This window comes from Bos javanicus, chromosome 13, assembly GCF_032452875.1.
Source record: "Bos javanicus breed banteng chromosome 13, ARS-OSU_banteng_1.0, whole genome shotgun sequence".
Classification (NCBI taxonomy): domain Eukaryota; kingdom Metazoa; phylum Chordata; class Mammalia; order Artiodactyla; family Bovidae; genus Bos; species Bos javanicus.
In genome coordinates this window covers 57,420,376-57,444,573 of record NC_083880.1, presented here as the reverse complement: position 1 = coordinate 57,444,573, position 24,198 = coordinate 57,420,376, and the positions used below count along the sequence as shown (strand labels likewise).

The window sequence follows — 24,198 nt, the reverse complement described above, 5'->3', positions numbered from 1 at the left end:
GTACGTCAAGGCTGTATATTGTCACCCTGCTTATTTAACTTATATGCAGAGTACATCATGAGAAATGGTGGGCTGGAGGAAGCACAAGCTGGAATCAAGATTACTGGAAGAAACATCAATAACCTCAGATATTCAGATGACACTACCCTTATGACAGAAAGTGAAGAACTAAAGAGCCTCTTGATGAAAGTGAAAGAGGAGAGTGAAAAAGTTGGCTTAAAGCTCAACATTCAGAAAACTAGGATCATGGCATCTGATTTCATCACTTCACGGCAAATAGATGGGGAAACAATGGAAACAGTGACAGACTTTATTTTGGGGGGCTCCAAAATCACTGCAGATGGTGACTTCAGCCATGAAATTAAAAGATGCTTTCTCCTTGAAAGAAAAGCTATGACCAACCTAGACAGTTTATTAAAAAGCAGAGATATTACTTTGCCAACAAAGGTCCATCTAGTCAAGGCTATGGGTTTTCCAGTAGTCATATATGGATGTGAGAGTTGGACTATAAAGAAAGCTGAGTGCCAAAGAAGTGATACTTTTGAACTGTGGTGTTGGAGAAGACTTTTGAGAGTCCCTTGGACATGAAGGAGATCCAACCAGTCCAACCTAAAGGAAATCAGTCCTGAATATTCATTGGAAAGACTGATGCTGAAGCTGAGGCTCCAATACGTTGGCCAACTGATGTGAAGAGCTGACTCATTGGAAAAGACCCTGATACCCACCACTCTGCTGTGGGTGTGTGACTTGCAGCAAACTAATCAGATCGTTTTCCAAAGGCTCTTCAGCTTCACTCATGGGAAAAGACCCTGATGCTGGGAAAGATTGAAGGCGGGAGGAGGAGGGGATGACGGAGGATGAGATGGTTGGATAGCATCACCGACTCGATGGACATGAGTTTGAGCAAACTCCAGGAGTTGGTGATGTACGGGGAAGCCTGGTGTGCTGCAGTCCATGGGGTTGCAGAGTCCGACATGACTGAGCGACTGAACTGAACTGAACTGAATGTGTATATGTTAATCCCAAACTCCTGATTTGTTCCCTCCCTTTCCCCATGTTTGGTTTTTATGTCTGCGAGTCTATATCTGCCTTGTAAGTCCATTTGTATCATTATTTTAGATTCCACATATAAGTGATATCATAAACCATTGTTGCCCTTCTCTTGAGCCCAGGAGTCACGTGAAGAAAGTGATGCTCAGAGGACCAAAAGTCCTGGTGAGAAAGACATGGGACCAGAAACCAGGCCCTGTGTGAGTCTAGTTTGAAACTTCTACCTATCTAGAGCCAACATCCCTGGGGCCCAGCCAGGTTGCTTTGGGGGATCAACTCCAGCGGTTCCCTCTGCAATGTATAGGTCGCCCTCTGCACCCCGCCCCTTCGCTCCGACCACGCCCCTCCACCTGGCCCCGCCTCTCCGCCGAGATCCTGAGCTTCCCGCCTGGGGACGAGGCGCGCGTCCGCAGGGGGCGGGGCCTCGGGGCCGCGCGTGCGCTCGCCGGTTCACCGTGCGCATGCTCAGTGTTCTCGCGCGCGCTCGCGAGAGGATGGCGGGGGCCGCGCCGGGCGCCATCATGGACGAGGACTACTTCGGGAACGCGGCCGAGTGGGGCGACGAGGCGGAAGGCGGCCAGGTGAGGGGGGGCACCGGGCACCCCCGACGAGGAATGTTGGTCCCCGACGCTGGCTGGCCGCCCCTGCCCCCGCCGCGTGATCCAAGCACAGCCCGCCCCGCCCCCTCCCGCCGCGCGCTTCGCCCCTGCCTCGAGCCCGCCCCTCTTGTTGCCGCCACGGGGACCCACCGCGCCGCCTCTGGGGGCGGGGGCGCGGGGCGATGACCTGGTCCCCGCAGGGACAGGCACGGGCGCCGCCCCCCAGTCGTCACCCGAGCTGACCCTCCGACCACCGTGGGGCGGCCTCGGAGGCGGGTCCTGGGAATTCTTAGCCCCCTGGGCGGGGCGAACACAAGCTCCAAAGAGAAGGATGGGGCTCAGACAGTTTAAAAAGTAGTCATACTTTAAAAAAAAAAAAAAAAATCCAACTCAGCATCAGGAGTGGGGAAAAGTGCAACTTTGGACTTTCTCACACGTGCTTTACTGTTTGTAAACCACACTCTTGGCGTTCTGGCTGATTCAGTCAGTCCTTGGCCTAAGTAATGACAAAAGGATTGTCCATCCTTGACCTTCAAAAGTTTGCTGTGGATGGTGAGGGGGCGGTCACAAGCTTCTCTTCTGAAGTCAGGGCTGCAGGTCCCAAACTGGGCGCTCTCGCTCGGCCAGGGGACCCCAACCTGATTCTGATCCGAAGACCCTGCCGAAGTGATGTTTGAATCCCAGCTTCTCAGGCTTCTCCCTTGGGGACTGGAAAGAAGTTGGTTTAGAGGGCAGGAGGCGAGGAACCTGCCTTTTGTTTATCTGTTTGTTTAACATTTATTGGAGTATAGTTGCCTCCATGGTGGGTCAGCGGTAAAGAATCTGCCTTCAGTGCAGGAGATGCAGATTGGATCCCTGGGTCTAGAAGATCCCCTGGAGGGGTATGGCTACCCAGTCCAGTATTCTTGCTTGGGTAATCCCATGGACAGAGGAGCCTGGGGACTACAGTCCATGGGGTCACAAAGAGTCAGACACAACTGAAGTGACTTTTAATGCAGGGGGTCTAGTTTTTTTAGTGTTGTGTTAGTTTCTAGGGTGGAACCTGCCTTTTGAACAGGAGTCAAGGTTAGGTGTGTGTGGGACAATCGAAGTTATGTTTTAAAGGAAAAAAGCCTGCAGCGGCATGTTCTCCCTTGAAAGAGGCAGGTGGGGCACAGGAAGACATCGAAGCCAGGGTGCAGGGGTGCAAAGGTGGGCACTGTTTTCCAGGACCTGAAAGGAGGCCTGTGTGCTTAGATGTCTGGTGGAAGCAGTGGGTTCTAAAGGGCCTTTGAGAGCTGCTGAAAAGCATGACTTGTTCAAGAGTTGGAGCAGGGAGTGACACTCCAAGATTCGAGTGTTGGCTCATTCCATGGTGTTGGAGGCTTAGAGTGGAAGGATAGAGTCAGATTTAGCTAACCTAAAATCTGGGCTGGTCAGATGATTTCATGCATTTTCTCATTCCACGGACAAAATACTGAGTTGGGTATTACTCTGCTCATTTTGTAAATGAAGAAAGTGAGACAGGAGGACCTGGTCCTGCCCATAGTCAGGAAGGTAATACATGAAGGAAGGGGATCTCACCTACATCTTTTGTCTCCATTACCACTCTAGCAGATGCTGGACCACCAAGGTGATCCAGAAGAGAGACACGTAGGGTATCAGTCAGTTCAGTGGTGGGTGGTTCAAGCATTTGTTCAAAATGCCCTAGTATTTGTCACATTAAGGCTTCCAATCATAGTGATACACCTGGGGCATGTCTGAGGGCTGTCTAGTCAGTGCCCTCATTTTATAAACTGAGGGCTTATGCTGTTTTGAATAGCAGAGCCAAGCCTAGACCCCACAGACAGGGGCTGACGGCGGGGTCTGGGGTGAGAAGGGACATGCACTGGTTTGGGTCTCAAACTTTTTACTCATATGCCCACTTTACCACTAACTAGGCTGGTAGCCCCAGCCAACTCCCCACCCCCAACCCGTGACACTTAATCTGTGAGACAGAGGAGACTGACCAGACATTTGTAAAGGCTTCTCTGAGAACACATTGGGCTCTGTAACACGTTCCTGCCAAACCCTAAAACACAGTTCTCCCTTGAAAGAGGCAGGTGGGGCATAAGAAGACATAGAAGCCAGGGTGCAGGGGTGCAAAGGTGGGCTCTGTTTTCCAGAACCTGAAAGGAGGCCTGTGTGCTTAGTTGTCTGGTGGAAGCCTCCCCAAAGTGAGGGGACGCTTACTTTGGGGAACTTGAAGCACGATCCTGATCTGGCCCCACTAGGCTCCCACGATGGAGGGTGGACTAGATGTTCATTTCACGTTCAGTCTAACCATGACTGTGGAGGAGGGAGAGAAAGCCAGCCAGTTTAATGATCCCTGGCCCATCTCTTACCGCAGTGTGTAAGGGTCAGTTGCACTGAGGTTGGTCTCTCCTACTAGTTTGTAAACTACAATAATTTTCCTAGTGACAAGTACAGTGCTCAGTACAGAGTGAATGTTCAAAGAGCATCTGCTTGTTGGTATAACAGTGTTAAAGCTGGACAGACCTTGGGGTCATTGAGTCCATCGCCTCCACATCCTCATCCTGCTTTGCCCTTAGATTCAGTGAATGGCCTAAAATAACTTCTGTGCAGAATGGGGACTAGAGTCCAAACAGCAGATGGATGTTGTGTCTTCCAGAACCGCTTCATCAGTCTTTGCTGGGAAGCTTTCCGTGGCACATAAGAGAGAGTAATAGTGGAGACAGTAATCGTAGCTGAAATACGCTGAATTCTTACTGAATGTCAGGTACTAGGCATGGCTTTTCCAGAAATCAGCTCGTGGGATCTCACAGCAGCCCAGTGGGCAAGGGCACTGCTCTTACCTTTGTTCAGGAAAAGAGAAACAGGTACTGGATAAGGTGTCCTCATGAGATGCAGTAACTTCTGTGACCCCCGTACACGTTACGCAAGCGTGGAGTCATGCTGCAGGCCCACTTGATTATGATTCTCAATTCCGTTCTCTTGGTCACTTGTTACTTGAAAGTTAAATGAAATGATAAATGTGGAATGCTTGACGTGGATAGCGTAACATGGGCTTAAGGTGAAATTTCAGGGTGTCTGTGGTAATGAAAAAATAAACTGGCTCTTTCTGCCAACCACAGGAGGATGACTATGGAGAGGGAGAAGATGACGCCGAGGTCCAGCAGGAGTGCTTACATAAGTTTTCTACCCGGGATTATATAATGGAGCCCTCCATCTTTAACACTCTGAAGAGGTACATGAGAAAGTCTGGCTGCGTTGGGAGGAGAAAGCTGCATAAGAGACCCAGAGATGACATGTAAAGTCAGAGGGACATGATGCATGAGTGGAGGGCTTCCAGGGGCCCCCACTTTAAAAGCATGAACAACCCATCTTCCTCCTCCCTCCCCGCTGTTGCTGTCTGTCCGCATGCCCTCTGCGTCCATTCGAGAGCCACAGCTTGTCTGTCACTTTTCTAGGTATTTTCAGGCAGGAGGATCTCCAGAAAACGTTATCCAGCTCTTGTCAGAGAACTACACGGCTGTGGCACAGACCGTCAACCTGCTGGCCGAGTGGCTCATCCAGACAGGTGCTTTGTGGGGGGCCTAGGGCCTGCCTGTTCCCCACCCCCATCTTTCCAATTGGATCAGTTTTTTTTTAACTTTATTTTATATTGGAGTATAGTTGATTAACAATGTTCTCTTGTTTTCAGGTGTACAGCAGATTTACTTATACCTATACATGTATCTTTTCTTTTTCAAATTTTTTCCCATTTAGGTTGTTACATAATATTGAGCAGAGTTCCCTGTGCTGTACAGTAGGTCCTTGTTGGTTATCCATTTTAAATATAACAGTGTGTACATGTTGATCCCAAACTCCCTAACTGTCCCTTCTCCCGCCCTTCCCATTCTCTCAAGTCTGTGAGTCTGCTTTGTAAATAAGTTCATTTGTATCATTTATTTTTTGATTCCTCATATAAGCTATATCATATGATACTTGTCTTTCTCTGACTTAGTTCACTCAGTAGACAAGTCTCTAGGCCCATCCATGTTGCTGCAAATATGGATCATTATAATGCTGATAAATGGGAAAGCTTTTGTTTGTTTTTCTGGTTTTAAGACTTCTGTAAGTAAGAGGGACTTCCCTGGTGGTCCAGTGGCTAAGATTCCATGCTCCCAGTGCAGAGGACCTGGGTTCAATCCTTGGTCCAGGAACTAGATCCCACATGCCTCAACAAAAGATGTCATGTGCTACAACTAAGATTCGGTGCAACAAATAAATAAATAAATAAAGACTTCTCTAAGTAAGAATTGAACTTCTTACCCATTTTCATTTGCTTGATTGAATAATTGAGGTTTACAGAGAGCTTGCGAATGTAATTCTCATTGAGCTGTTTCCTGCCATGTTGGAGAATTAGAGGGTGTATGTTCAGTGTACCATTTTTAAGAAGTCTGTTACAGCGAGCAGTGGATGATGGGTAATTGAGGACCAGGTATGATTATGGCTTTTAGCTAATACGATCAAAGTAGGGTCTTACTGGAAATCGGCTCCTTTGAGTAGGGATGATATTGTGGGGTAAGTGCTGCCCAGAAGCAAGTCGATTTGCTGCTGTCATGGTTCTGGCCTCTTGGCCGGCATCTGTTCTGTGGTGGGGGCTGTTCTTCTGTCATCCTCCCTATTTTGGCAATCTGTCCTTGTTCCCTGCAACCTCAGAAGACGTCACCGTGCTTTACACGTAAACGAGCACCTGTGTCTGTTTCGCCCTGGTCTCCTTTTGGGGTCTTACCAATATGTTAAATACATGTAATATTAATTTTAATAAGAAACTCCAAATCCTAAATGGTTAGAAGCAGTTTTGTAATATATGATTTGCACATGGACTTTTGATCTACTTTCTCTGAAGTAACATGAACTGAGAAGTAGCCATTCTTTATCTCATTGCTTTCATTCTCCTCCAGGTGTTGAGCCAGTGCAGGTTCAGGAGACTGTGGAAAATCACCTGAAGAGTTTACTGATCAAACATTTCGACCCCCGCAAAGCAGACTCTATCTTTACTGAAGAAGGAGAGGTGAGGAACGTCCCCCCTCTACCCCGGCTCCTGGCGCACGTTGCTGGCTCCACATGCCCACCGGCACCTGGCATTGCCAGTCATGAGAGAGCTGGGGGCTGCAGTCAGGCTGGGAGGCCCAGCTTCTGAATCGCCTGCTAAATGCCCCTGCTTGGGGTGCGAGAGGCTGGAGCGTCTAAAGTTGGGGTGGAGGTGGGAGGGCATCCCCTGGCTCTACCACTCAGCCCCATATGACCTCACCAGCCCTGGGCCTGCTTCCTCCTGCACAGGATACCACAGCTGAAGCCAGGAGCCCAGGGACTCCTCTGTGATTGTTGGCACAATGTAATCTTCACTTAAGCTAGAGCCAGGCCTCTTACCTTGCTGTTTGTTTGTTATCAGACCCCTGCTTGGCTTGAACAAATGATTGCACACACCACCTGGAGAGACCTTTTTTACAAGCTGGCTGAAGCCCACCCAGACTGTTTGATGCTTAACTTCACTGTTAAGGTAGGAAGGATCCTGGAGTCAGAGAAAAGATAAAGGTACTTATGAATGAGGGTTACTTTGAGTTGGTTGGTTGGTGGTCTGTTCCCTCTGAAAAGGTCCTATGTGCTTTTTTGGTAAAGATCTTCATCGTTTCACTTTAGTAAGTCTTGTTAAATGTTGAGAAAGAAAAGCACAGAATGTGTATATTTTGGGGTCGACATGGACTGTGTTTTAGGGTTTGGCAGGAATGTGTTACAGAGCCCAATGTGTTCTGAGAGGAGCCTTTACGAATGTCGGGTCAGTCTCCTCTGTCTCACAGATTAAGTGTCACGGGTTGGGGGTGGAGAGTTGGCTGGGGCTACCAGCCTAGTTAGTGGTGGAGTGGGCACCCGAGTAAAAGTTGGAAATGCAAAACCAGTGCACGTCCCTTCTCACCCCAGAGCCCGCCATCATCCACCTTCCTGTGGACCTGTGACCATGGCTCATGTGTTTGGCTTCTTATTTCCGTGTTGTAGCTTATTTCTGACGCAGGATACCAAGGGGAGATCACCAGTGTGTCCACAGCCTGCCAGCAGCTGGAGGTGTTTTCTAGAGTGCTCCGTACTTCTCTAGCTACCATTTTGGATGGAGGAGAAGAAAACCTTGAAAAAAATCTCCCCGAGTTTGCAGTAAGTTCTTTACTTTATGTGGTTCGGATTAGAAGTAGGCCATTTGGGGTCATGTGTTTTCAAAAGCAAAATGCTCTTTACTCTGGAGAATGTCTGGGTCAGAGGTCACCTCCCCAGAAGGTGCTGAACTGTTGGCATCTGACTCCCATCTGCCTTTGCTGTTGCTGTGGTCACAAAGCCCAAACACGCTCTTCTCTCCATTCTGCAGAAGATGGTGTGCCACGGGGAGCACACATACCTGTTCGCACAGGCCCTGATGTCTGTGCTGGCTCAGGAGGAGCAGGGGGGCTCGGCTGTGCGCAGGATTGCACAAGAGGTTCAGCGCTTCGCCCAGGAGAGGTGAGAGGTGGTGTCTCTGCTCTCTCACCCCACACCATTGCCCTGTTTCCACAACTGAAAACCCTAGGTCCTCCTGTTTTGATATAACTTCCTCTTACCCGTAGAGCTGGGAAAGAGCTTGCGTTCTAAAGTTTTGCCTTGATGAATATTTTGTAAAGGATTTACTTACAGTTTAATTCACTGTATTTATGAATTTATTTATTCCCAATATATTGGGACTCATCAGTAGCAGATGACAGTAGTCTTGAAACAGTTCTTCAGTGGTCCGCTTGTTAGGTTGTGGTCCATCTTTTACAGAACAGAATGATTAGCTTTATTAGCTAATAAAAGTTTATTTTTACTAATTAGCTTTATTTTCTACTCATGGAGTCTTAAGATACTGAAAAGTGCGTGGTTCCTTTTAGGAAGCCCGTAAGCTGCACTGGATCCTTCTTTCCCAGTTAGCTCCAAATGTTTTCATAGGTCAGTAGGTAAAAAAATACCAGTGGACGAGAGAAATATGAAAAAACAAAGAGATTCCAACAATTCAAAGCATACATGTGAAAGGCGGGAGGGAGAGAAGGTAGGAGAGGGCCGGGCAGGGAGCCACCTTATCGATGACGGGATATGTGATATTGTTTCATCAAGAGGCCACGACGCCAGTCAAATCACACTGGCACTGGGCACAGCTGCCTCCTACCCCCGGGCGTGCCAGGCCCTTGGGGCCATGCTGTCCAAGGGAGCCCTGAACCCGGCCGACATCACAGTACTGTTCAAGATGTTTACGAGCATGGACCCACCCCCTGTTGAACTCGTGAGTGGCCTTTCATTTTAACCATAAGGTGGGACACCCTCAATGCCAACTGGAAGTATATTCTTTTGGAACGTTGGTGCTCCTCTTAGTTCTTTCAAGTTAGGGAGTGCACGTGCCTGTTGAGATATTCCTGTCCTTTGCCTGGTGCTTATCACGTCCTCGGTCCTCAAGCCCCCTGGAGCACTCTCAGCGAAGGACCTGAGCTGGCACTCCTGCGTGGGCGTGTGTGGACTCACCCCCATCTCGTTCTTGCTTTCGTTTTCACTGAGTTGTGTTTCTTTTCAGATCCGGGTACCCGCCTTCCTGGACCTGTTCATGCAGTCACTCTTTAAACCCGGGGCCAGGATCAACCAGGACCACAAGCACAAGTATATCCACATTTTGGCATATGCAGCGAGCGTGGTGGAGACCTGGAAGAAGGTAGTGTCTATGCTGAGAGCGCACAGGCTTTAGGGAGACATGAACCACCTCTGTTTGGTGTTATGTGTGAATTTTGGCTGTAGAGTCACAGGCCCAACTACTGTCTGAAATGTCTTTTCTGGTGTTTCTGCATAAAATAGCCAACGTGCTCAGTGTCTTAAGGAAATGTGCATCGCATCTATGATCCTAATTCAAACTGTAATCTGAAGTGTGACTAAAGAAATGAAACTGATTCCCTAGGACACTGACAGACACAGGTCCCCCTGGTCTGCAGTGTGTGTTCGCTGTGTGACAGGGACACTTGACTTCAGAAACGGGTTTGCAGAGGGAAGGGTGGAGGCTGGGTTACCCCGACTTCAAGGACACGGATGCCATCAGGATTCACCAGCTTGCTGTGTTTTCAGAACAAGCGTGTCAGCATCAATAAAGACGAGCTGAAGTCCACATCAAAAGCTGTTGAGACTGTTCACAACCTGTGTTGCAACGAGAACAAGGGGGCGTCGGAGCTCGTGGCTGAGCTGAGCACCCTTTATCAGTGCATCCGGTGAGCAGATGAAGGTTCTAGATGTAATTATCTGGGGAGGAGCTGGTTTGAATTTTCATATTAACAGCTCAAAATATATCACAAAAGATTCAGAGGTACTTATTCATTTAATTTGTTTTCTCTTCTGTAAATATATAGAGAGAATTTTGTTTTAGCAGTATGAGTAATTTTCAGATATTTACCTGCCAGAAATCTGTTCACAAATTAGACTAAGAAGAAGGAAGACCAACCAGAATTAAAAAATTGCTTTGAAGAAGAGGGTCTATTCAAAGTAAAAGTTAGACCAACAGAATTTTGCCTGGATAGATGTGTGTTATGCCAGTTCTGTGAGCACTCACTAGGAAAGCTTACGCACAGCTGTCCTCTTAGGCATGTGAATTTTTGTCTGTTAATTTGTACTAGAGACTAAGAGCTTGCTTCAGCCCAGTCCACCAAGCTCTCAGAGTGCTGCATTAATGGCTTTCTTCTTCTAAACCAGCGACGTTGGTCTAAAGTCAGTAGAGCGTGGGTTTCGGGTTCTGGTGCCCCACTCTCATCAGCCTGTTTGCACTTATGGCGTCTCCCTCGCAGAGCATGTCGAAGAGTGAAGTGATAGGCTAGACTGAGGTGTTTGGTTTCGGTGTTTGCATCCTGCCTTGTTTCCCCGTAGGTTTCCAGTGGTGGCCATGGGGGTGCTGAAGTGGGTGGACTGGACTGTGTCGGAGCCGAGGTACTTCCAGCTGCAGACTGACCACACGCCAGTGCACCTGGCGCTGCTGGATGAGGTAGGGGCTGCGAGGCGCTCGCAGAGCTCTGCGTCCTCCCCTCCCACGTGTCTTCCCTGCCTTCAGAGGACAGTCTTTTCAAAGCTAGTTATTTCTACTCCAAATGAGGAGTTTCCGTTTAAGGAATTAGTTTCGTTGACTCTGTAGACTGCTCAGTTTCTATCAAGTGTTCCTGAGAGGATGAGGAACGGGACAGAAGTTGACTGGCCCCAGGAACCACTGTTTTCCGCCACGAGTTGTGTTTGGTGGCGCTTCCCTGAGGTATGGGGAGCCCAGAGCCGCAGCTGTGTGGCTCAGGGTGGCTCCCTCTGGCCTCTCTAGATCAGCACTTGCCATCAGCTCCTGCACCCCCAGGTCTTGCAGCTGCTGGTGAAGCTCTTCGAGACAGAGCACTCGCAGCTGGACGTGATGGAGCAGGTGAGTGGTGGCCTAGGGTGAGCTGGGCAGTGGGGAGACGGCCCTTCTCAAACTTGTCACCCCACACCCGCAGCTTGAGTTGAAGAAGACCCTCCTGGACAGGATGGTGCACCTGCTGAGCCGGGGCTACGTGCTTCCCGTGGTCAGTTACATCCGCAAGTGTCTGGAGAAGCTGGACACTGACATTTCCCTCATTCGCCACTTTGTGACCGAGGTCAGTGCCCTGGCAGTGCCCTCTGGGCTTGATGTTGTCACCTTGCACCCAGCAATAGTCACGGTGATGACAGTGATGTGGATACTGGTCTGTCAGGCACCTCCTATCTGCAGGAGCTGTTAGACCTTTATGAGCCCTGCCCGTCTTCATGTTGGAGTTGGGATGGCCTCCAGGAAGAAGGGGTGGGTGTGGGACGGGTGGGGTCCCTCCACGCTGCTGCCCTCTGACCAGCTCACAGGCTGTGCTCCCACAGGTGCTGGATGTCATCGCGCCCCCCTACACCTCTGACTTCGTGCAGCTTTTCCTCCCCATCCTGGAAAACGATAGCATTGCTGGCACCATTAAAACCGAAGGTGAACATGACCCTGTGACGGAGTTCATAGGTAAGGCTGGCGTGAGCATCTCTGGGCTGCAGTTTTCATGTCGTCATTTCCCTCTTGTTTCTAACCCAGGTCCCTTCTGTTCTTACAGCTCACTGCAAGTCTAACTTCATCCTGGTGAACTGACTCAGAGCATCCCCAGAGTGGAGCCGGCCCCTCCGGGAGACCCCTGTGGAATAACCCTTTGCAGAAGCCGTTGTTGAAGAGGCCCCGTCAGCGTATGGGAAATGGGCTCTGATGGGAGGAGGTGAAGGATTTCTGTGTAAAGGAAAATGTTAGCAGTGTAAGGGGAAAACTTGGGAGTGGGCCCTCTCCTTGTAAGTCCAGGACTGCCCCCTGGATCCCGTCTACAGTAGTCACTTCCCCTGGTAGTGGACTGGGCTCCCAAGACCCCTTAGGATGTAGCCAGCCGTCAGCCCTGGTAGAATTCAGAGACTGAGACACTCAGATGAACTGTTTTCAAAGTTGACTTTTGTTTTTGCACATGATTTGATTGGTTAGTTCATATTATTGTGATTACTTTTATTTTCCAAGAACATATAAAAGCTTTTCTGTGGTGGGAAGGCGTGGATCCCGATATCATGTTGTTCTTATGTGTAAATAAAGCATTCAGATTCAGTTCTGGTGTGAAGTGTGCATTTTATTCATCACTTGGGCAACTCGAAATTACCATCTCCCCCCTGTGCGCCCCATTGGTTTCAAGGTGACAAAGGAACTGGTGGTGAGTGCGAGCTGTTTTTCCTCCCAGACCACAGCTGCCAAGTCATCTGCTACGGAGTTCACATCGTTCACTGCCCCTCGGATCCCGCTTCTCCCGGCTGCTCTCGCGGCAGGAAGCCATCCAGTGCAGGTGCGGAGCCGGCGGCTCCCCGGCTCGCCCCCATGTCAGCCTGTGTGGCATTTCCACCGTGCCTGTCCTCGGTGCTCAGGGCCATCACTGGCTGTCACGTGAACGTCAACCCCCAGTTCCTTCAAACCACGGCAGCGCCACCCTGGTGCCTGTGACAATGGGATCCCCTCTGGTTCCGGCTCTCGCGATCCTTTCTGTAAGAGCTGCTCTGCCTTAAACAATGGGGTCCCCAAACGTGCAGCTCTCCTCGATGGCCAGGTTGTAACGGGCGCCCTCCCCACCTTTGTAGGTGCTGGTCACGATCCGCATCCAGCCGTGCTCGCCCTGTGAGGAGTGGGACTGTGCGTGAGGACTGGGGACCCCCGCACACCTTGCATCTCCTACCTCCCCTATCTGCTCTCAGAGCACACAGACCCTCTCCTCCCTGTTCAATTCACCTCGTGCTCAGGGCACCTGCAGTGTCCAAGCCACCCGCTCAGCTGCCTCTCCCCTTTCCTAGGACCCCGTTCAGATAGCGCTTTCGTGAAATATTTAAACTTGGTTAATCCTTAACACAGTGGGTACATGGGTCTGTATACCAAGAGCTAATTAATGTAGCTAAAATATTGACTCTTGTGAACCAGATGTCTGGACTACCTATTAACACCCCCATTTATAGTCATTGAATAAAAAATACTGACGTTTCATCACTTTGACATAAATCATCTTCCCTGGATTTCATCATAATGAATTAGTGTCTGAAGCTGTAATCGTTAATACGAGGTTTCAGAAATGAAAATTCTGGCAGTTGCTGTAACTCCCCTGGGTTTTTAACCCAAATCAAATAGTGTTTTGAACTTCCCTGGTGGTAGAGCGGATCCCCTGCCAATGAAGAGGATGCAGGTTCGATCCCTGGTCTGGGAAGATTGCACACGCTGAAAAGCAACTAGGCCTGTGTGCCACGACTACTGAGTCAGCTCTAGAGCCTGGGAGCTACAACTACGGAGCCCACGCGCCACTACTCTGAAGCCCAAGTGCCTAGAACCCGGTTCCAAAAGAAAAGTCACTGCAGTGAAGAGCACCCCCTGCTCACTGCAACTAGAGAAACCCCGTGCAGCAACAGAGACCCAGCACAGCCAAAATTAATTTTTTTTTTAAAGTATTTTTGAGGAAACCCCGGTTGTTACTTAGGAGACCAGAAAATATGACAAGAGAAAGAATGAGATGGTTGTAAAGGAATAAAGCAAGCTAAATGGAAACTTTTAAAGTAGGGCTCCTCAGCCAGGGTCTTCCCCACCGCCATGAGATGTCTGAGGATGTTGTGGTTGTCACAGCTGGGAAATAGGGAGAAGGAGCATCTGGCATCAAATGGGTAGGGGCAAAGAGGCTGCTGAACACATTGAGATGCCCAAGACAAGCCTCCTGCCCCCACCACGCAGGACAGAATCCCCCCAGCCCCACATCTGGAGCCTGAAGCCCCACTGCTCAGGGCTGCAGTTCTCAGCTACAAACCCCCCCAGACCATCCCTGTGAGAGCTGTCCCAGTAGATGTGTCTTACCCATGGTTCTCCCCACGAGTTCCGGACAATCCAGTACTCCATGCCATCGCTGACACCCCACCCGGCCACGGAGACGATGTGGTTTATGAAGGCCTGGTCGTTGTATTCGGAGTAGATGCCACCAGTGTAGTTAGACATCTTTTCGGTTGCCATTATGCCACAGCTGAGAGCAAGCAGGGAGAGAACGCACACTTTCAGCGGCCACTGTTCACCACGGTTAGGAACAAATCACATAACTCACACCTGATGGTTCTGTCCAAACTTCTGCTGTTACTCACCTGGCATCCCTGCTATGGTTGCTGTACTGGCAGCCCCGCAGCATGGGCTGCGCCCTGGGACCTTCCCACATACGTGTGCCTCCTTCCCAATAATCCTACCAGGGGCACATAGACTGTTGAGCTTTACTTTTGATTAGCTGCTAAGTTGTGTCAGGCTCTTTTGTGACCCCGTGGACTGTAGGCTGCCAGGCTCCTCTGTCCATGGGATTTTCCAGGCAAGAACACTGGAATGGGTTGCCATTTCCTTCTCCAGGGGATCCTCCCAGCCCAAGGATCAAACCCGTGTCTCCTACATTGGCAGGCAGGCTCATTACCATTGAGCCACTGGGAAAGCCCTGAGCTTAATTTTGAGAAAACTCATGTGGCAGCTGTTTCTAGCCTTGCGGGTCAAGTTGGCCAGAAGAAAAGGGGTGATAATGACCTGGGTCCCCTCGACCTGAAGCCTGCGTGCCCACCTAGGGCAGGGGTCTCAGCTTCATACCTGATGGGGCCGTTGGTGTAGATTTCTGCCATCATCTTCTCCCTCCCCGAAAGGGAGCCGTAGTCACCGACCTTCCAGAGGGTGTAGTTCTTGATGACATGGCACTCTTTGAATTCAGTGCACGTCCCACACTGGTTAAACTTGTCACACTCTGGGGACCGCACAGAGAGGCAGCGTGAGACCTTCTCCTCGTTAAGACGCGAACAAAGCAGCGCACCCAGACCCCAGTCTTCACTTTTCTAGCTGAGTGCGCCATCCACTAGCTAATAACAGAAATCACCTTGCGCTCAGGTGTTTAATTACCCTCTTCCTTCAGCTACAGGAGTCACGGTAACCATTCCTTCCCCAGCTCTCAGCAAAAAGACAACACTAATTAGCACAAAGTAGGCGCTCAAAAGCTCGACTTTTCCTGAAAGCCAGAAGAAAGGCCTTTGCATAATACTCTATAGCTGAGAATAGAGAGTAATTAAATTCTTAATTTTTAATAATTTTTAGTAATTTCCTTTGATTTCCAAGGGGAGCAGCCTTTTAATAAGATTATATTGTTGGCTAGTGAATAGGTCAACACATCTGGGGGGAAAGTAAGCATTTTGAATTAGGGTTCAAAACAAAGTGCAGCTGTTAGATCTGGAAGACTCCATACTGTCTCGTGTGTTCTCACCTCGTCCATCCTGCCTTGAGCCCGCACCCCCACTCTTTACTGCTTTCATGTTACCTATTTCTGCCATAATTTTCATATCTGTCCAGATTCCTCCCCCCAGGACAGTAAACTCTTTGAGGATTAAGCTGTTGGTTTAATTCACCCCTTGGACACCAAATGCCCAGGACACTCTGAAACATGGTGGATCTGTGGCCACATTTGCTAACACAAAGACCAGACCACTTACTGCAAACAACCAGGGGCCGGTGAATTCCATCTGGCCCTATTGTTCTAGGTGGGCTCGAGGGCCTGGCTGAGGACGGACATGACCAGTTCTGGACAGAGCGGGGCCCCAAGACCACCTGGGTCCCCAATTCTGAGCCCTCAGGGGCCCCCCTTCTCCTTTTCACCCTGGGCACCTCTCTCTGATCCTCTGACCCCTGTGGCATCTACCACTTCAACAAGACTCACTCAACCAGTCTGGGGGGATGCTTTCTGGCTGGGAGTATGGCCAGGAGGCAAGGCGGAGGCACCCGTGGGCGTGGGATGGCGCCTTCAGAAGGCTCAGGAGCAGGAGCACACGTTTTATAGATGGGGTTGGGGGCAGCAGAAAAGTCATCCTCCCCTTTCCTGTCTCAGAGGGCCTTTTGAGTTGGCCCCAGCTCTGTGTTCTGGTTACGAGGGAGCCCAGACAGGAGACTTAAAACTACCCACTGTGGGTCTGGGGTTTGGACTATTTCTCTCCTTTGGTTTTGAAGGGGAGCAGGTTGAAAGGAACGTGCTAGCTCCAGGGGCTGGAGGCACAAGCAGGCCAGCTTGTGCCCACTGGTCCATACAGTGCCCTCAGCCCAGGGTCGTGACTCTCAGGCCAGGCCCTCCTGCTGCCTGCTGGCTCTCCCCACCCGGCTCCTGGAAAACACTCTTCCCTGGACCCAAGTTCCCCTTACAAAGGCCATGACACCACTAAAATGCCAGATGCAAACACCAGGGCCCGGCCTGGCCATAGTGCCAGGCTGGAGAACCCTGCCCCAAGTCCTTTCTCAACAAGGACGCCAGGCCCCCATTTCCTGATCCCCAGCCCCACCCAGGGGGCTCCGTCCCATCCTCCCCCGGGGCCGGCCACAGGACCTGAGAACTGTGTGGGCCTGGGCTTCGGACCACACCTGCCCTGGGAAGAGGGAGGCATGCGTGTGCCCGTATGCGTGTGTCTGGGGGCAGGGGGGCGAGCGGTGCCTACCTTGGTCCTTGGCCTGGTAGTTGTTGCAGGTCTCGTCGGGGATGCCGTGCCGGTGGGCATACTCCCACACCGGCAGGTCGTTGCCCCCCTCACAAGAGCCCGCGTCGCCGCAGTCGATCACGTGCTGCACCGACAGCAGTGTGGACGGCCACGCCCCCTTCCTCTTGATGTTGATCCGGTCTGCAGGGGCAGCAGCCACATGGGTCGGCACCCGCCCCCTTTCATGCTGTTCTGGGGGGGGGGGGCCCTGCATCCCGCTCCGCAGGGTGCTCCCCTCCTCCCGTGGGGCCTCTGCTCTCTCCTCATGCCCCTCTCAGCCCTGATGCTGGCCCCTACTGCCAACTACCAGGACAGCTCCAGGGGAGTCCTGCCTGAAGGCTGCTAGTGACCAGCTGCCTCTAGGGCACTGGAGAGTCCAGACCAGGGGCCAGTGGGGTGACCCTTCTCATTCCCCACGCGCCTAGGCCCACACACCCCACAGGCAGCTGAGGGTGGCCACGCCCCTTTCCCTGCACATGCAGGGTCCTGGGGACCCTACAGCCAGTCCTACCCTGGCCGGCCACCTCACTTGCCACCTCCTGAGGTGATGATCCCACAACCATCCATGCTGGCCCACATCTTGAGATCCCACCTCCAAGTAGGAACTCACCAAGCCTGTTCTTTCCCTGATTACAGTGAGCAAGCAGCCAGGTCCTCCGCCCCCCAGCAGCCCCCTCCAGGTGCTTCCTTCCTTCCCTCCCACAGTCCCATGCCCCCCTACATCCCTGGGGTCACCTCCCAGGCTCTGGGCCCACAGGGCTCTACATCCGCCCCTGTGACCTGCCCTCGGCCTTCTGGAATCCACAGCCAGTCACCAGCAGTGCCCCAGCTCTTTCCCCAGTGCCGGGACCACGCTCCCCCAGGGCCCTACTGCAGACACACCTCTACAGAGCCTCGAGTGGCCAACCCCTCCCCCCGACAGGTCTCCCCAAGCCCCTTCTCAGCAGCCTCCCATAGCCGTCTGCTCTCAACCCTCACAATCCCTCCCCAGCCTTGCTGACCCTCCAGCTGACATCATTTCGCCCATTAGCCCTACCCCTTAGCCCCGTTGTTACTGGACCATCTCCTTCCCGCAGTGCTGGCATAGCGTAGCTCCTAAGCTGCCTGGCACATCGTTGGTGCTCAGTAAATAAATGCATTTAGTCGTGTCCGACTCTGCGACCCCGTGGACTGTAGCCTGCCAGGCTCCTCTGTCTACAGGATTCTCCAGGCAAGAATACTGGAGTGGGTTGCCATTTCCTACTCCAGGGGATCTTCCTGACCCAGGGATCGAACCTACGTCCCTTGTGCCTGCTGCACTGGCAGGGGGGTTCTTTACCACTGCATCACCTGGGAAGCCTGCTCAGTAAATACCAGCTGCCTAAATGAACTCACCGAGGTTTTACTGATTGCAGCCTCACCCTGGAAGCCCCCTTGCCATGAACGTGGACGTTCTCCATCCTGGCCGCACGCTGGGCAAGGCCTGGAGGTGGGATGAGGGCCTCCTTCACCCCCACTGCTGTTTCCCAACCAGTTTGCACCTGACCCACCCCCGGAGGGTTGCACCTGGCACTTCCCCTTTCCGCCCCTCATCTGCCCCGCTCATCCACGGCCAGCTCGTCACCTAATGTGCGCCAGGCCCTGTTTAGTGAGCAAAACAAAGCTCCCACCCTGTGAGCTCCATGTGGTCGGGGAGATGGGCCACGGCAGCAGTAGATGCAGTGCTGCCAGGAAAAGAGGGGAGAGGAGGGGGGGTACCTACGGACAGTGGGGGGCACCCATGGGAGGGGGCAAGGGCCGGGCCTGAGGGCACCCTCCCGTTCTTCAGCTCTTGACATCCAAGCTGGGTCCCAACACCAAATAAGGAGTCAGCTAACATAGGGTCTGCAGGCAAGTCAGGGTTTTGGCTAATCTGCCTGAAGTCTTAAAACAGTTTCAAGCAGGACAGAAAGGGGCCCAGGACAGCCTGGGTCAGAGCTATTTGAGGCCTGAGGTGGGGCGGCAGGGGAGCAGCAGGTGGACCGGTCAGGCAGCTCCAACAGCAAGGCCAGGGCCCAGTTCCAGCAGAATCCTCGATATACCTTGAAGGGAGAGCCCAGCCCTATGGCCTGATTGTCTGAAGGTGAAAAACAGGTGGCCGACGTGCTTCTGGGCTTCAGCCAGAGTGAGGGAAGGAAGGCGTTCTCCTGGAGCAATCAGGAGGTTGGGGAAGAACTGGTTTGGGGGTGAGGGTGGTGGTGGAAAGGAGGAGCAAGTGAGGTTTGAGGTGTCAGGCGTCCAAGCGAGACGGAGAGCATCAGGTGGAAGTGAAGGCCAAGTCCAGCTGTAGGGTCCTGGGAACCCAACGTTCAGAAGTTAAGTTGGGAGGATGAGGAGCCCATGAGAGGGTCTGAAGGGGCCAGAGAGGCAGAGATCAGGGGCCCACCGTGACTGAAAGCCAGGAAAGCACTGGGGTGGGGGGGTCACAGATCAAGCACAATCATGCAGGGCGAGGCCGGGCGGTGACCACCTGGCCTGACCATGGCAGCCCCATGCTGGAGACCTTGGCAAGGAGCTGGAGGTGCGGCTGGAGGTGTTTGAGGAGGTAAGAGAGGAAGTGGGGGCTGCAGGCACCTCTGAGAGCCCAGAAATGGGGTGGCAGCTGGAGGCGGAGTGGGGTTCAGCGATGGGCAGGGGTGGGCATTGGCAGGGGTGGCCTTGGCCAGGGGCTCAGATGCTAGACACCCAGGGATGGGAGGGCAGGAGAACTATGACCAGCTATGGTAGGCAGCAGCTGGGCCGGCACCCTGGAAGTCCCCTTTCGGGGGCTTCTGTTTTCTCAGCGAAAGAGGAAGAGGATGTCTGCTGCTAGGGAGGACATTCGAAGGGTCGGGAGGGGGAAGCCATTGTTTGTCTGCCCAGGAGGATCCACTCCAGTCAGTGGAGGGTTGACTTCCGAACAGGGAAAGGTCAATGGACCAGACAGACCTTCCAGGCACTGTGTTCCTTTACAGATGCAAACCTTGGCTTGTGACTCCCTCCTGAGATCCCTCAGGCTTCTGCCAGGCCCCTCCCCTGGCTGCAGGGCCCCTGGTGACCTTTTCAGCTTCCCCTACCACACCCTAAGGCCCCCCCAAAGGCCCTCTCAGTTCCTCTAGGCCAGTGAGCGCCATTCTTGCCAGGCCTTTGCCATGAGCTTTGAGCTCAAGGCCGCCCACACCCTGCCTGCTTGCCCAGCCCAGACGTCTCCCAGTGGCTCCTTGGTTAAGCCTCTGGCTCCACATTCTCCAGGGGCCCTGTCCATCTCCATTCCAGTCAGCAGGGGCCTCCCCAGCTAAAAATGGGGCTCAGCCTACCAGCCCCTTCCCTCCTCCTTCCTGAAGGGTCAGAAGTACCACCCAGCCCCCAGGAGAGATGGGGCAGGGCCACCGCGGAGACCTACCAGGTGCTCCTGCTACAGTGGTGGACCCTGGGGTCCAGATCCCACCCCCTCCACCCCACTCCTCACCCTCAAGGCAGCCCAGCTTCTGGGCTCAGGTCCCGGCTGTCACTCACACTCACACAAAGGCCTAGTCTCCTGACCACTCAGCCAGGAGCCTTGGTTTCCTCATCTACAAAGTGGGAGCAATCACAGGGCAGTCAGGAACTTCAATGATAACGCGGAATGTTGGTCAGCGGCAGCACCCACACTGTGGTCAGTCTGCTTAGCACAGTGCCTCAGGGGAGGAGTTTCATAGATTTCAGTGTGGAACCCCTGGGTTGCCAGAAGACCCAGGCTGGTGTGAAGTCTGCAACCCACCCTCCCAGGCAGGCCCAGCAGCCTGCTCAAGTGATGTGAACCTCTGATGTCCCCTTCCTCCAGGCCTCAAGCCTTCCGGCCCTCACTGTGGCCAGGTGGCTAAGGTCCAGACGAGAAGAAAGCTGGCCTTTCTCAATAGCCCCAGCCCAGAACAAGCATTCATTTCAAATATTAACTACCCTGAAAAGCAGCTTCACGTTCACAGGCCCAACTCCAGCAGGGGGTTGGGCGAGTCTGTGGTTTGGGCCCCAGTGGCTCAGGTCACAAGCTTTGAGACAAATAAGGGTCCTGGAGCCGTTTGTCACTGGGCTTCAGTTCTGTGACCGCTGGGCACGCACAAGGCCCCAGATCGGCTCCCCAAGGCCTGACACAGACACCCCCCTCCCCATCCCAGGTTGAATCCCCGCGACCCTGGGCTGCAGCCACTCATGCTGACAGGAAGGCAGCTGGACGGGCCTCGCTGGCCCTTGACCTACCCGCCATGGCACTGGTGCTGCCATGCGCCCAGCAGGAGCCACAGTACTGGGGGATGTGCTGGTTTCTGGTGACACTGGCGTAGTTGACCCCATTCACATTGCGCCAGTCCCAGCTCTTGGGGAGATCCGACGGGGACAGGTACTCATGAGGCCGGGGGTACGTCCTAGGAACAGACACCATCAACAGAATCAGCACTGGGCACCTCTCCCCTTTCCCAGGGTTGGGGTGGGGGGGCCCAAACATCTTCCCCAGTGGGAGGGTGAGAGGGAATGGGGGCGACCCATCTCTCCCCGGGAGATCCCCGCCCTCTCAGACTCAGCTGGCAGGGCACCCCCCCACCCCCACCCCCAATGCAGGAACCAGACTGCTCCGGCCAGCAACGCCCCAAATGCAAGTCGGCGAGGTTGGCTTGCTTCCAGCACGGGTGAGGCCCGTCCAACCCCACACAAGTGAAAGAGGGCGCTTCCAAAGCCTAGGGGCTGGCCCTGACCCGCAGAGGTCAAGGGAAGCAGGGCGCCCTGGTTGCTGGCACCCCAAGGAGGCGGCAGGGTTCCCCAGGCAGCAGAGCGCGCACAGCCCCGGGAGATGGGCAGACCCCCCCAACCCCAGCCGCCCCGACCTGCGCCCCAGTTGGGTGAGCCGGTCTCCCCGAAGAGGCCGGTAGCAGCCGCGGCCCGGGCGGAAGTGGAGGCCGGCCCGCGCCGCGCCCGCCAGCAGCACGAGCAGCAGCAGCAGCGGAGGCACCAGCGGCCCGGACGACGCCATGGCTCCCTCGCCGGTGCGATCAGACCCCGACTTGAACTCTAACTCAGATCTCGCGCCGGTCACCCCTCCGCAGGCTTCCTCCCCGGCCCGCAGGCCCTTAAGGTGTCTGCGCCCGGCGGGACACTCCCCCGGGGCGGGGCGCGCTGCTGCCCCCGGTGACCCGGCCCCGCCCCGCCCGGCTGCCCGGCCCGTCCGGACTCGGGTCACGCGCCAGGCCTCGGCGGACCCCGCCCCGACCCCGCCACTTGCCTCTTGCCTCTGATCTATCAGACCTCATTCATTCTTAGGGCCCCCCGCCCCCAGCCTTGGCGTCTTGGGACCCTTTGGTCCGGAGAGATGCCCGGGATCCCCGCATCCCGCCTGGGTCCAGCCTCCAGGGATGATGGGCAGGGGTCTCTCTGCAGAACTGCACCCTATTCTAGCTTCCTGATGGAGGAGGGCATGGCAACCCACTCCAGTATTCTTCCCTGGAGAATCCCATTGACAAAGGAGCTTGGCAGGCTACAGTCCCAGGGGTTGCAAAAGAGTCAGATATGACGGAGCACCTGAGCACCCTAGCTTTCCCTGAGGCCGAGACTCTTTCTGGAGAGACGTTGCCCCAACATAGAGAAGGAAGACTGAATCCTTCTAGAAAAGGCCCCTCAAGGAAAATCTCACTTGGAGCCTGAATCTTCTTTCTCCCTGCCAACTTCCAAAGCTGCCTGGGGAGGTTTCTGCTAACAAAGCATTTCATTTTCAAACAACCGAAAGCAGAAGTGCGACCCCAGGGGCCTGGGTTTCATAACTCAAGAGTTCCCTCCTCCTCCGGCTCCTCGTGACTGGTGGTCACCTGAGCTGGCCGCAGAATGGCCTCCCTGGTCTTGGGAGAAAAGGGTTCAGGCTTTTTGTCCTAGGGTCCAGTGTTAGTATAGGGTGCTCTGATGTGGGGACCCTGCTCTTACCACATGGACACCTCCCCCTGGTCCCTGTCTTTTGCTCTGCTGGCACCAAGCCTGCACACAGAAATCACAGTAGCTGCCTTGCGGACCTCCAGCCATTTCTGTGGCTGCCCTTGGCAGCCCTGAGGTGCCCATGGAATCCCAGTAGGGCTTGGTCCCAGTTCCCAAGAGGCTGTCTCTGAGGTGACATGTAGACACGGCCTCTATCGATACACTGAGGTGTCCTTTATCTTCTTGGAAAGCTGGCTCCTTGGTGCTTGCCCCAGCATGTGTCCTGGGCCTGGTCCCAAAGCCTTTCCCTTTCCCCAGGTGCAGCAGGTGTGGGAAGGGAGTTTCCAGCCGGGGTTTCCCCATCTCTCACCTCTCTCCTCCAGAGCCAAGGTGAACCAGCCAATGGGTCCTCCATCCATAGGAGGAAACAAGCCAGCAGGGTTGTCCCTGGGTGACCCCGGTGACGTCCACCATCCAGGTAGGGTCTTCCTAAGAGGTGGGTTTTGGGTCTCCTTTAAAGAAAAATATGAGCTTCTCAGGTAGTGCAGTGTTAAAGAATCTGCCTGACAATGCGGAAGACCTGGGTTTGATCCCTGACCTAGGAAGATCCTGCATGCCATGGGGCAACTAAGCCCATGAGCGGCAACTACTGAGCCTGTGCTCCAGAGCCCGTGCTCCTCAACAAGAGAAGAAGTGAGAAGAAGCTCACGTGCTGGAGAGTAGGCCCCGCTCGCCACAACTGGAGAAAAGCCTGAGCTGACACGAAGACCCAGCACAGTCAAAAATAAATAAATAAACATTAAAAAAAATCATAAAAGCTCATAGTTGCTGAAGAATGACCACAGTGGTCCCCCTATTGTAGGGTGATGAATATTGTGGGGACCACCCGAGTGCCCAGATGGTCAGGGCCCAAGAGCTGCAACGTGGGGCGCAGATGGCCCCTCGGCCCCCCCTCAGGGGGGTGCTATGAGGTCTGGGGCTGCATCCCTGATGCTGGGTGGAGATGTGCCAGGTTATAAGCTCTTCCGTTCCTGCAGTGTTGGGGGACCTGGATGCTCGGAAGGTGTCCTGGGCTTCTCGTAGGAGGTGCACGTGCGTTGGTATTATGATGGTCAGGGCCAGTGTCGTGGGCGTGTGACGCCCGACTTCAACAGGGCCCTGAGCACTTGGTGAGATGCTGGTCTGTCAAGGCCCCCCATTTTCATTTTGAGCTGCACATTCTGGAGCTGGGCCTGCCTGATGACACAACCTCCATAGGCCAGGGTCTGCGGAAGGGGCAGAGTGGGGCAGTGGCCATGCATTGGGCCCTGGAGAAGGCAGGTTAAAGGGAGGGACAGTGACATTCTCAGGCTGACTGGTGGTGGTGTACCAGGGTTTCCCTGCCCTGGAAGCTATGCAGACTCAGAGGATGATGGGAAAATCTAGCAGGTGGAGTGGGGAGGGAGGCCAGACATTTGAAACCACAACTTTCAAGGCAAGAAGAAGCAAGTGAGTTCTCTTGTGACCCGCTCTG

At 53.5% G+C, this 24,198-nt stretch overlaps 2 protein-coding genes across 2 annotated transcripts; one reads left to right on the top strand and one right to left on the bottom strand.

Moving 5' to 3' along the window:
- The first annotated feature begins 1,512 nt into the window (after positions 1 to 1,512).
- On the top strand, positions 1,513 to 12,312 carry NELFCD (negative elongation factor complex member C/D). The gene is made up of 15 exons (XM_061437020.1): positions 1,513 to 1,631; positions 4,763 to 4,875; positions 5,099 to 5,208; positions 6,578 to 6,687; positions 7,069 to 7,176; positions 7,671 to 7,823; positions 8,032 to 8,162; positions 8,790 to 8,955; positions 9,241 to 9,375; positions 9,780 to 9,919; positions 10,569 to 10,683; positions 11,005 to 11,100; positions 11,174 to 11,314; positions 11,568 to 11,697; positions 11,786 to 12,312. The coding sequence occupies exons 1-15, from the start codon at positions 1,545 to 1,547 to the stop codon at positions 11,818 to 11,820; spliced, it is 1,770 nt and encodes a 589-aa protein (XP_061293004.1). The 5' UTR covers positions 1,513 to 1,544; the 3' UTR covers positions 11,821 to 12,312.
- Position 12,313: 1 nt separating this feature from the next.
- CTSZ (cathepsin Z) lies at positions 12,314 to 21,943 on the bottom strand. Its single transcript, XM_061437025.1, has 6 exons — positions 21,611 to 21,943; positions 20,991 to 21,154; positions 16,719 to 16,898; positions 14,842 to 14,992; positions 14,083 to 14,245; positions 12,314 to 12,868 (listed from the first exon to the last, which is right to left on the bottom strand). The coding sequence occupies exons 1-6, from the start codon at positions 21,754 to 21,756 to the stop codon at positions 12,758 to 12,760; spliced, it is 915 nt and encodes a 304-aa protein (XP_061293009.1). The 5' UTR covers positions 21,757 to 21,943; the 3' UTR covers positions 12,314 to 12,757.
- Between the last annotated feature and the right edge of the window lie 2,255 nt (positions 21,944 to 24,198).

Bases quoted from the DNA above. Each gene is read 5' to 3' on its own strand.
- NELFCD (XM_061437020.1), top strand. From the start codon at position 1,545: ATGGCGGGGGCCGCGCCGGGCGCCATCATGGACGAGGACTACTTCGGG. The intron at 4,876-5,098 runs GTACATGAGAAA...TCACTTTTCTAG, and splicing joins ATCTTTAACACTCTGAAGAG to GTATTTTCAGGCAGGAGGAT. The intron at 9,920-10,568 runs GTGAGCAGATGA...GTTTCCCCGTAG, and splicing joins ACCCTTTATCAGTGCATCCG to GTTTCCAGTGGTGGCCATGG.
- CTSZ (XM_061437025.1), bottom strand. From the start codon at position 21,756: ATGGCGTCGTCCGGGCCGCTGGTGCCTCCGCTGCTGCTGCTGCTCGTG. The intron at 14,246-14,841 runs GTATGAAGCTGA...GCTTGCTCTCAG, and splicing joins TACACCAACGGCCCCATCAG to CTGTGGCATAATGGCAACCG. The intron at 12,869-14,082 runs GTAAGACACATC...CACTCCTCACAG, and splicing joins ACTCGTGGGGAGAACCATGG to GGCGAGCACGGCTGGATGCG.